Source organism: Clarias gariepinus, chromosome 13 (assembly GCF_024256425.1).
Source record: "Clarias gariepinus isolate MV-2021 ecotype Netherlands chromosome 13, CGAR_prim_01v2, whole genome shotgun sequence".
Taxonomy (NCBI): domain Eukaryota; kingdom Metazoa; phylum Chordata; class Actinopteri; order Siluriformes; family Clariidae; genus Clarias; species Clarias gariepinus.
The window spans coordinates 30,350,472-30,362,641 of NC_071112.1; the positions used below are offsets into that span (position 1 = coordinate 30,350,472).

At 42.4% G+C, this 12,170-nt stretch overlaps 1 protein-coding gene across 3 annotated transcripts in view; it reads right to left on the minus strand.

Annotated features, from left to right (window-relative positions):
• clmna (calmin a) overlaps positions 1-12,170 on the minus strand; it is a 35,327-nt gene extending 23,157 nt beyond the window's left edge. For all 3 annotated transcript variants that reach the window (XM_053510225.1, XM_053510224.1, XM_053510223.1), the window contains exon 1: positions 11,817-12,170. In XM_053510225.1, coding sequence (XP_053366200.1) covers positions 11,817-11,901 — 85 coding nt within the window. In that variant the 5' untranslated portion in view covers positions 11,902-12,170. The remainder of the gene's footprint in view (positions 1-11,816) is intronic.

Below are 12,170 nucleotides of genomic sequence, written 5' to 3' on the forward strand. Positions count from 1 at the left end.
ACTAGGAAGCGTAGACCACGGCTGAGCAGAGCATTAGGCACAAACACAACATCACATCTGCACTGTACAGTATTCGCTTTAAATTAATCACCGTGAACAAAATATCTTTGCTTGTCAGGTCTCGAAAATTGACTATACAGTTCTTAGAAAACATATGCATCACTTATTGCATTCTTGATGACAAAAAACAAACATGAAGTCATACGAGCTTTAAAAAAAAGTTTATTTTAACCTACAAATTAAGTCCTGACAGTCGTGAGCCAGAGGGTGGAAGAAGCCAATCGCCGAAGACATGCCAAGATTTGTCCCTTTTGTAATCCAAAGAAACGAAGAATCCGATCGATGTTTCCCCCAAGCAAACTTCGCTTAAAAATACCTGGACTTGTCGTCTCATGAGCAGAAGAATGAAGGTGTGAAAGTGATTGACATTTACAGAAGACTTCAAGAACAGTACGGTGATGAGACTCTTAGAGGCAGGAAAACATTCGAACAGTGCGAACGTTGTAAAGAAGGCTGAATAACGAGGCCACTTCAGCCGTTCCCGAGAATATTCAGCGGCTTGAGCGTCTGATCCTTGAAAATCGACGGATAACTTGCGCTAACTTGTGGAAGAGACGCATCTGTCAGTTGGAGCAACTCTTTACCAACACCACAGGAACGCTCCAAGCCATTTCTAAGTTTTTCTACATTTCCGTGTTTGAGCCATCAAAGGAGTTCCTGGGAGGCCGGCGTTTCAGACGTTAAGCAGGCAGTCTGGTGTACTGAAAAAAACTTTCTACTTTGATGGTATCCAAGCACTAGTGAAGCACTGGGATAAGTAAGGATTATATAGACAAATAAAGAGAGAGTTTTTATTCTCGTAACTGTGTTCTGTTGTTATTCTGCACAATCGAAAGTCCCAGTTTTATTAAATGCATTTTGATCTTGTTCCATGTTAAAGTCGAACCATCGTAAATCGGGGAGAGTAAGCAGGCCGTCTGGTCTTTTCTCAATACAAGGAAACGTCTTATATTTCTCATCCACTGTAATCAACAACACATGAATAAAACAGTAGACGGAGACTGCGCTGCCAAATCTAGATTAGTGCGGTAAAATTCCAAGTAATGGATAAGGAATTAAACACTCGGGGGCTTGCTGTTACAGGAAATAATCCATGACGGAATGCCTGTGAAGATCCCCAGTCATCCAGGAGGGGTTATCTGGAAGTTGAGTCATGTCAACTGGACTTCTTTCTTGTTAGGTCAAAACGTTTCACTACTCGTCCAAGTAGCTTCTGCAGTCTGAGGGAAGTTGGTACGATTCCACATAATTGTATCATCCAGGGCCGAGGATCCTCCCTGCCTGAAAAGGCTCGTTAGATGAGCGATGGAGAAGGTGGAAAACCATAGCGGAGTGGATAATAGTTGATTATTTTCCCATATCTTTGGACTGTGGGAGAAAACCAGAGTACGCAGAGGAAACCGACCACAGACATACCAGAGATGAGATTCGAACCCCCAACCCTGGAGGTGCAAGACGATAGTGCTAACCACTAAGCCACCGTGTTGCCACTTATTATCTGTTTATAGCCATTTCTAGTGTTCTGGTAAGCCTTTCCCAAGCTCAAGCCTGTCTTCTTAGTTGTGACATAATGTGATTGGTGAAAGTAAATTTTATTGGTAAATATAGAGACACAAACAGCTGAGTCAAGTCTATGGTATAGCGTGAGACAGCTCGTATAGCTGCACTGTACTCAGGACACTGGCGTCCAACATTTGACTTAACGTCTTCATCATCTACTTGAATATCGGGCCAAATATTGCTAGAAAACCTTGAGCGAGAGAAGATGATATTGGTTTTCACGAGCTACAGTAACAATGAAACCTGGCGTTTGCCTCTTACAGTATGTTTAAGATTGAAAACCAGTAAATCACCAACCAGTGACACCAACCAACGAATCTAAAGCATTAGAAATATCTAAACTGGCACGATGTTTAAGCAATACAACAGCAACAGCTTTCTTTATATTCAACAGATTCTCCAGTAATGATGTCGAGCACGGCGAGGAATCGAAATGATAAAGTGCAACGAGCACCGGAGCAGCTCTGGGGGATTTACATTGCGTCTCAGCAGGAAGAGCAATTAAGCAGCGTTCTCCGGAGACGACCGCGGGCTCCCTAGAAGCAGTGGATTAGACAAAAGATTATTTTCCACAATGGGCTAATAGTGTGTTGATCCTGTCTAAACAACATGGATGACTCAACATTTCTGCAGTCTGGCAGCAGTTTCCCAATGTTTAAACAGACACGGCACGCTTCAGGACGAAAGGGAAGGGAAATCGACTTTGCTTGGCGTCGAGTGGACACTGGAGTGGGAGGAGTGAAGCACAGCACAGTATTGATGGAGTGAAAAAAGGAGAGTGGAGGGAAGAGGGTGGATGCCGTCGTCCAAGTCCAGAGACTCTCCAACAATGCAGCCTACATCTACTACAAGGTGGCTTTTGATAAACTCCCCCCGTTATGCATTACGGCATTCTGAATAAGACGGTTTGTTTTGTTTGTTTGTTTTTTTGGTTTTTGTGTGTTTATGTCTTAATCAGGGACCGAATGTCCCCACAAGGACGTGAATATTTGACGTTTTATCACATCCCCAGGCCTTACCATGAAAAAAACATTTTACTTAAAAAAAAAGAAACAGCAAAAAGCTGTGTGTGTCAGCAGGCTAATTTTATATCGTTGTGGGGACCACAAGTCCCCACTAGGAAAGCAATATTTGATGCAATATTTTTTTTTTATTGGACACACAAACACACACGTTTAGTTTTTTTTGTTTGTTTTAAATAGGAGCTGCAGGTTTGTTTTTGTTTGTTTTTTTTTACTAAGAAAAACACATTTTCCTTGTCGGGATAAACCAAAAGTGTCCACAAGAAAAAAAAAAACAGTTTTTTGTTGTATTTAAAAAAAAAAGGAAGAGGAAGAAAAAAAAAAAGAGAGAGACCTGCAGACTTGGTGTGTCTTGGGAAAATGTTTGTAAATCTTGGTGGGTTTCCCAAGAAAAGAAAAATCCAAATGTTTTGTCCTTACAGGGACTATTAGCTGGTCCCCACAAACATGTTTTGTTAATTTATTTATTTATTTTTAACTGCAGGTTTTATAAACAAACAAAAGATTTGCAGCTGGAGGGGGGAATGTGTTTCATATCATCGTGGGGACCAAATGTCCCCACAAGAACTGAAATATCTATCAATGACCTAATAAAGCAGGACGGGGGGGAGCGAATAAAAAAAAAAGCTGTTTGATGTTTTATATCTTGGTAGTAAGAGAAAATGTCCCCACGAAGATAGCAATGTCAGAGATTAATGGGTCCTTCTGGGGACCTTAATCCCAAGTCCCCACAATGTCAAATCTGCTTAAAAAAGAACACCTAAAAAGCCCAAAAGCTTACTTTTGGTAAATGATGTTATGGTTATGCTTAGCTTGAGGTGTAATGTAGCATCAACAATTATGCCAAGTGAATGTCCTTACACAGGTTTTTCCATCACACTTCATATTAAAACTCATTCAGTTTGACAATTTGCTGTCGAGAAACAGTCCGGTGTGACAGAGCCTCTCTGTTCCGCTGCTCTCGGCACACACTGGCTCTTTTTCAGCACGTCCAAACACTTGAGCAGATGTCCGACCCTTAAACATGAAAAGCTGCCATCTTCATGTCTGGGTCTCGTAACAGACAGACACTCTTTATATCCACTCTGCCTTCGGAGAAAAAAAAAAAACTAAACCCAACAACCTTAAAATCAACAGTGTGACATTTAGCAGAACAAAGTGAAATTCAGAGCCTGCTGGACGATCTGGGATGATGGATGACCTTTTTCCGTCAGATAGGATTTCCCCTTTTCTACCTACACCTTCACTAGGCTTAAGAGTTTTGTTATACATTTGTAGCCAGGATTTTGGACCTTTACGTCATTTTGGATGCAGTCACGGAAGTCGAGGTGATTAATGCTACGATCCTGGAAGATTCCAAGCCTTCCAGAGGATGTGAACAGGAAAATACCGCAAGTTTCAAATCCAAATCCAGCAGACTGTGAAATGTGCAAGGAAATACGAAGGCAGCGTAGGAGTTGAGGCAATCATCTCGCAGCGAATGCGAGGCACTACAATTCCATCTGTTCTTGAGATAAGCAGTGGTGAAATTCTGACAGTGATTGAGGAGGAGGTTGCAATTTCAATTAGATCTCATGCCAGCGATCCGCCGCTCCACACACACACACACACACGCTGAACGACTGGGGTGACACGGAAGACAAATGAAACGCCGCAGTATTGTATAATGACGTTTGTATTGGTTTGGGGAATTTCAATTTATTGACTTGTTGGTTAGCGGGTTTTCGCACATTCCAGCATCACATCTGGGTCAGTTTTCGATTCAAAGTTGGTTCGCAACCACAGAGTTGGTGGACAGTCCTGAAAAACGTCCCACTTATTCCTCTTTAGAATATCAGCTCTGTTAACTTCCAGGTTTTAGGGTTGAATCCCAAATATTACCGGATTACCGTTCGGAAGGTCCCAGGTTCAAACCCCATGACCACCAGGTTACCACCGTTGGGCCTTCGAGCATGGCTCTTAACCCTCAACTGCTCAGATGTATAATGAGACAAAAACAGGCAAGGGTGTCTGCCAAATGCCTAAATGTACAATCTCTTGTTTTAGACACCAAGTAGTGCCCTTGATCAGGGGTTAGAGAGGGATTTGGGATTCAGCCTTGTGTTAGAAGCTTGTTAGCTTTGCAGCTCGTGTTAGCGTGAACAGAACAACACGGGCGATTTGGAGAGTCTTAGAAGAGATCACTAAGGAGACAAAGTGTTGTTTAAGATGACATAATGTTATCATTTAGCTGAAAAGTGCCTCTGTGACTGGGGTGGAGTCTGGGTTTTAAGACAAAACAAAAAAAAAACTAAACAAAAACACCTTTTTTCTTTTTTTTTTTTATATATTGACCTTGGCTTCAACTAGGCAATTAGTATTCCTTGCCTTAAAAAAATCTAATCGTCCCTATTGTGACCTCATATTGTATAAGAAGAGCCCTGCCCTTACACGCCCTGGAGGGGCGTGGCTCAGCTGTAGTTCACTACCCGAGACACTGAAAAGGCAGGTTTTAAAGAGGAGTGAAATAAAGGACGTGTTTCAGCTGGAACATTAACAGACACTTTGAGAGAACTTATGACTATATAACATTAGTAGCAAAATATGGGACCTTTAAAGTTGAAAAGTATTGGCTCTATAACTAAGCTAATTGAGCTAAAAAAACAATAATAAATCGCCATTTGTGTTGAGCGGACATAGAGACGTATAGTCTGGCATAAATATCGTGGCATAAAATGAGAGAACTTGGAGGAAGAAACTCTGGTGTGAAAAACGTTTAAAATCTCAAGAGCTGCTGCGAGTGCTGCTGAGTCACTCCGTCTAAAAGCCAGCGTCTAGACGGCGCACAAGACTCATGGGGCGATTACGAATACTGCAGCAGCCATGATGAAGCGTAAACAAAACACGATAAGTGACAGAAAGCAATCCTTATCTCATTTCGGAGACGGTTTCGTTTCACGCGAGCCTGAGCCGGACTCCTGAGACAAGCAGGACAGAACATTTCATCCTGACGCGGAGGATTCCTAACGTTTCTACTCCAGAGCCGCTACGAGTGTTAACCTCTAAACCACCAGCGACCATTAATCAGCGTTTCACCTCCTGGACTGTTAATGATCGAGTTGCCCTCGACCTGCTTTAATGTCCTCTCCGTAATGAAAGCATCGACGGGAAAACCTTTAATGAAGATCCGCTCGGAAGACCCAGATAAAGGGACGGGGGTTTTATAAAAAAGTGCCTTAAAAATCGTCACATCAGTAAGCGCACAATCTGAGAAACAGGGAGATACGGAGTGGAAGATGGAGGACAGAAAAACAAACAGTCCAAAGACAGAAATGTTTTTTTTTTCCCTCTTATCTTTGTTTTGTAAGATAAACCGAGATCGGACAAGCCAGCTCTTGCATTAAGGACAGCTCATCTGTTTAACTCTCACATTTAAGATCCTTATCGACAAACCCACACACACAGATTCATTTTTCAGATTGTCTCACCATGTTACATGATATACTCTGGCTGTCCAGTTTAATAGAAACACCTGAACACTCGTATGGCTGCAGAGCAACGCAGACACAGCTGGAGCTTTTGATGCCTAGTGCCACAGCTCGACACACACACACACACACACACACACACACACACACACACATGCAAAGCGTGAAGTCTGAATCCCAACCACCTCTCAATGTGTGGGAACATACACGCTGCGCTGGGACTCCACAGCTCTAAAGCAGAGGCCGATGCTCTTTCAGCGAACAGTGTTGGTTACACAATCTGCTCCGAGGCATCGCGGCGCTCTGCAGCGCTTCATCCGACGTCTAGTTTCCTCCTTCACTGTGTGTGTGTGTGTGTTTATGAACGGTCGGTGTTGTATCTCCATGGAGACTAAATTCCAGCGAACAGACCTCGGACATGGAGTCACTGCAACCTGAGACGATACGAACTCAACGTCATGCTGAAAAAAAAGTTCAGAATGTACTGACTGTCATGCATCACAGGAACGCAAGAAAGAAGGCGTGCACCAGCCTGCGTGATGATCGATTACACGTCTCACAAATAATAATCTAACCAGCTAGGCCGGTGCAAAATTGTGTGCTTCCAAGTCAGACGGTTTGGCCCTGGATTAAAAACGATACCTTTGGAACAGTGGTAAAGTGCTCGCCCCATCATCCAAAGATCGCAAGTTTGAATCCCGGGTGATGTTCTCCAAAGAAACCTGATTGGTCGAGCTCTATCACGACTCTACAGCCAATCACAAGCGTCTGTGAGCTCACACAAGCAGAAGTAAGGGATAGCGCCGTCCTCCGAGTGTGTCACACCGCCGCCAACGGTAGATTCGCAGTTCGAAAAGATGGTTGCGTCACGTGGCTCAAAGGAAACACGTGATGGGCTACGACCTCCCTGACTTGTAGTTGTAGCCGTGATGTGCGAGTGCCCTAATGACCGGTGGGAACTGGCTATGACTAAATTAGAGAGAAAATCAGGAAAACTCCTCCCACAAAAAAATATATACACATCACTTTTAGCTGATGTTCTATAATGCAGTGTTTGACTCAAATAACTATGAAAAAAAACACACAAAAATCTGAATTTCCACTTAGGTTCAGTAATTAATCGCTAACGACTGAGGCGTCCGTATTTGTTTCCCTCCACTTTGTAACTCTGTCACATAAATCAGGTCACGCCAAGCTCGTGTTCTGACTTCTCACGTTGGACATGATGTAACACAGACCGATCCGCCCTAACTATTTAAATTAAAGCCACCTAGGTTCCCAATGTGCCACTAGAACAGCTCTGACCCCCGGGGGCATGACTCCACGAGCCCTCTGAAGGTGTGCTGCGGTGTCTGGCACCAGGAGGTTAGCAGCAGATCCTTTAAGTGCCGTAAATTGCGGGGTGCGGCCTCCGTGGATCAGACCTGTTTGTCCAGTACATTCCATGGATGATTGGTCGGATTGAGATCGGGTGAGTTTGGAGGACGGATCGATAACCTCGTCGTCTGCTGGTTCCTGTACGCGGCAGGCCGTGATGCACTGGGTGTTCTGGTACCTTTCTATCGCGGCCAGCATTAACAGTTTCGTGCTATATCGGATTTGGATCGGGCTTGGGTGAGCGTTATCCTTTCACCAATGGCCTGGTATAGTAGATGATGTTAATTTGTTCACCTGGCAATAGTGTTAGTTTTATTGGTGTATAGCAAGTTGGGTAAGTGAACTAATCCAGATGAAAGTAAATAATGAGAAGAAAATCTCACTGCAGATAAAAGTACTGTCATCAGCACACACTTAATTTGACCTTTTTCATCATGGTCTCATGATATCTCGTCATGAAATCAACGAGTAATTTAATTCTTTCCAAATCAAATTTGCTCAGAGGAACTCTGGGAGACATGTGATGTTTATTCCTTCCAAAAAAGGAAACTTAATAGACTGGTTCTGCCGTCATGCCTTCTTCCAAAAGAGACAGACTTTATCTTGGTGAAACAACTCTCCTACCGTCGAACGAGATCTTAAACCTGGTCACGTATCATAAGCACACGTCAGACTGTCGCACAAAGCAAAATCTCCTCGACTTTACACGTTAGAGAGAGAGTGTCGGTTTTATTCAATTCCACAGAGGTCACCTCCACACCGAGCGTGTTAATGAAACACACGAGACAGAGCGAGCGAAGCTCATGAGACAAGGACGAGCCATTTATTCTTAGATTTGTTTACGCACGGCCTGTGTGAGAGCTCTGAAGGCCAGACGGAGGAAAGCCGGAGCAGACGCGCAGCTCTACTCTAAAACCCCTCTGTGATCCGTTTCCACCTGCGGAAACTTTCCCCTTATATCACAGGAAATGATGTCAGGAAAAAAAATCTTATTACTTTTGCTCTGTAGCAGGGTTGTGTGGTTGTATGAAATACACTTGAATATAAAAACATATATAAAAGCACTGAAGAGAGCAGGACATAATGCACGGGATGTTAGAACGTTTAGATCATTACATTATAAAAATGATATAAGTGTGGGCTGTGGAATATGTAGCGTGTGGGTTGAGTATAATGAGACTATCCTCGTTCATCCATCACTGGCTGACATGTTGCTATGGTTACCGTACAAAAGACAGGAGTGATGTTTCACCTGCTGAGTTATAAGCTGCAACTGTTCATGTTGATAAACGGAGAGAGGGACGAGGAGTCGGACGAGGAGTCGTTTAGGTGAGCAGACGAGTCATTTAGGAATTAAGGAGTTGTTTAGAAGTGTCAAGGTAAAGATCAAGGAGTTGTTTACAAACATAAGTGTAACATTTGAAACTTAGAAGTTGAGGAGTTTACAAACAAATCATTTGAGGAGTTGTTTACAGACGCAAGGGCATCATTTGAGCTGTTATTTATGACTGTACATGTATCAGCTATTAGTCACGACTCACGAGTCATTTGCAGATGAGAGTGTTTTATTTGGGGAATCTTTTACAGACGTAGAGTCGTTAAGGAATCATTTACTAACCCAAGTATGGTTTGAGGGGTTGTTCACGACTCTACAGGTATCAGATGACAGTGTATACAACAATTATTTATAACCATAAATGAATCATTTGAGGAGTCAGTTACAAGGGTACATGAATCATTTAAGGAGTTGCTTACGAATACATACTGTATGTATCACCTGAGGAGTCGTTTATAAATGTCGGAATAGTCTATAGCTGTATGCGCATCGTTTGAGGAGTGATTTATGTGTCATTTACCAACGTATGTGTATCATTTGAGGATTAAGTCTAAGTTTGTGTCGGTGGATCATCTGACTTGTTGATAAATGAAAGTGAAACACTTACATTGAGAACGTTCCCAGCCTGTCAGCGTATTATTTAATGTGTAGTTTACAAACGTCCGCCGTGTTTGAGAGTTCTCAGTGAAAAAGAAATATAATCTAAACGTTTGTTTTTTTTTGTTTTTTTATATATAAACACAAATGTTGTTGTATGTACGCGTGTAATTCGAGTCATTTAATGACTAAGCGAGACCCTTTGTCCTGTAGTTTGCAGGTCTGGGTTTAGAAAATATAACAGCACCTCGCAGCTCCAACGTACACAAGCGTCAACATACATGTGAGTCGATACCATATTCTTATTTGTATTGCGATTCTCTATCATGATTTTATTAATTATCCTGATTCTGCATTAATAAAAAAAAATAATAATTTTTCACAATTCCAAGATAACTTATATAAGCAAATGATTCAAACTGTCCTAAACTATCAAGAACTGTCTACAAACTGTTACAATTTTTCTACCAACTGTTACAAACTACCTACAATATCTCATGATTCACTAAGAACTGTCAAGACTTGCCAAGAACTGCTAACTTCTCACCTGTTAACAGCGACCTGGATACCCTTGTTTTGGATCCACGTGACTACATAAACAACTCAGAAGAAGAAGAAGTTGTTTAATGGCGGTTGACATCCAATAAGCTGAATTACCGTCATCTATAGGCGTCACTCGCCCTCAAAACAGGAAGGTGTCACTCTTCCTAACAAAAAACCATTAACTGCTTAATTTCCTGATCTCAACTTCCTACAGAAGCTATTTATTATGACATAATAAACATCAACATGAAGCAGCATGCAATTTTAGTTCTCTCTAATACACATATTAGTTTAGTGTGAAAGGTTGGATTTAGCCATTTTTTAAGAAATCTGCTCCTCATTCTATAAGAGAGGTTTTTGCGAGTAATATAGTCATGATAACTTAGATACAAATCTAATTAACTAGTGTTAATTAGATTTGTATCGCAATTTTATAAGTACCACGATTTTATAAATATCCTATATAGACGATTAACACCGTCAATTTCCCCCTTAGGGGTCCAGAGTTTCCATGTTCTCCCTGTGCTTGATGAGTTTCCTCCAGGTACTCTGGTTTCCTCCCACAGTCATAGACACGTTCCCCCGTAATGTGTCAATGAGTGTGTGTGACCTGGAATGGGTCGCTGATCCAGGCCCCCTGCGACCTTGTTCACAGGACAGAGCGGTATAGACGATGAGTGATCAAGTTTAAAGAGCACCACCTGTGGAATATAGTGAAACTGCCACAAATTACCACCTTAAATGCAAATATATATGAATTAAAATTTTATTTTTATATATACATGCATTGCCACACTGCTATACTGTACATTACCAAATCGAATCTGTTTTTTTTTTCTCCTCATCTCAATAACACACTGTTCTGTTCTTTTGTGTTTCTGAAACACAAAGTTCTGAACTCTGATTAGCTTTCAGACAAACTCGTATTCAATTCTAAACAATTTGCTCGCACCACACAGGGCACTGTGCTGCCTGGCAACTTTAGAGAGCACCACCTGTAGGATAATTGAGGAACTGCAACATATGACCACCTCAAAATGCAAACACATAATTTTTTACAAAATCCATTGTATAACAATACATGTTTCATTTATATATGTTCGAATTGAATTACGATACATCACCGAATCAAATCGATTTTTTTCCACTTTATCTCTATGACACACCAAACTGTTCTGAACTCTGAATCACTTTCAGACAAACTCGTATGTACGAGTAAACAATTTGCTCATACCATACAGGGCACTGTGCTGTACACCGACATGTGCACCACCTAGGATGATAGAGGAACCGTGACATCTGACCATCTTACAATGCAAACATAAAAATATTAAAATGTATTTTCATAAAATCGTTACGGTAAATTTTTTTGCCACAAAAAAAAAACTCGCAATACATCACTGAATCGAATAGTTTTTTAACCCTCATTCTCCTCCTCATCTCTAAAATACCCAGCACTGGTCTGAACTCTGAATGACTTTCAGACAAACTCATACAATCACATTCAGCTCTCCTAACCGGCCTGTCATATCGAGTTCGTTGTGATGTCGGTATCGCGGTACCGATCATATCGCGCAGCCCCGCGTGGAAACACTGCAGGATTTTTTTTTTTTTTTTTTTTAGGCGATTCACTGCGTCTGAGCTGCTGAGAAACAGTTTTGTTTGCATGACTCACAGCTGGAGACGGGTTTGCATACGGCACAAACAGCACGCAGGAGAGAATTCACTTCGCAACAATGTTTCCCTTTTCGCGCAACTTTGAAGTTGGCGCGTGATTTCCGCTCGTTAGCGCAGATCAATCAGAATGATGATGAGGATGATGATGTTAATGATGATGGAATTCTGCACACCTACCTTGGAGGTTCTGCACTCGGATGTCGCTGATCTGCCCGATCAGTTCCTCCCTCTCGAACCAGTCGGTCCACTCCTGGCCGGCCATGATGGCAGATCAGCTCCTCTCTGCACCTGGTGCGGAAAACTCTTCCCCCTTTAGAACACTCCTCGGAGCCGCACGGAGCCCATGCGTGCAGCTGCGGGGGTAAAATCCTCCAGTCTAGAGGGAAGGGGCAGATCCTCCTGCTCCTGGTTCTGTTTCTGCTCCCGGCTCACGCATGATCATGATGAGGAGGAGGAGGAGGAGGATGATGATGATGAAGGTGCACTGAGTTTCCTGCAGCAGCACGTCCACCTCTCTCTCACTCTCTCCCT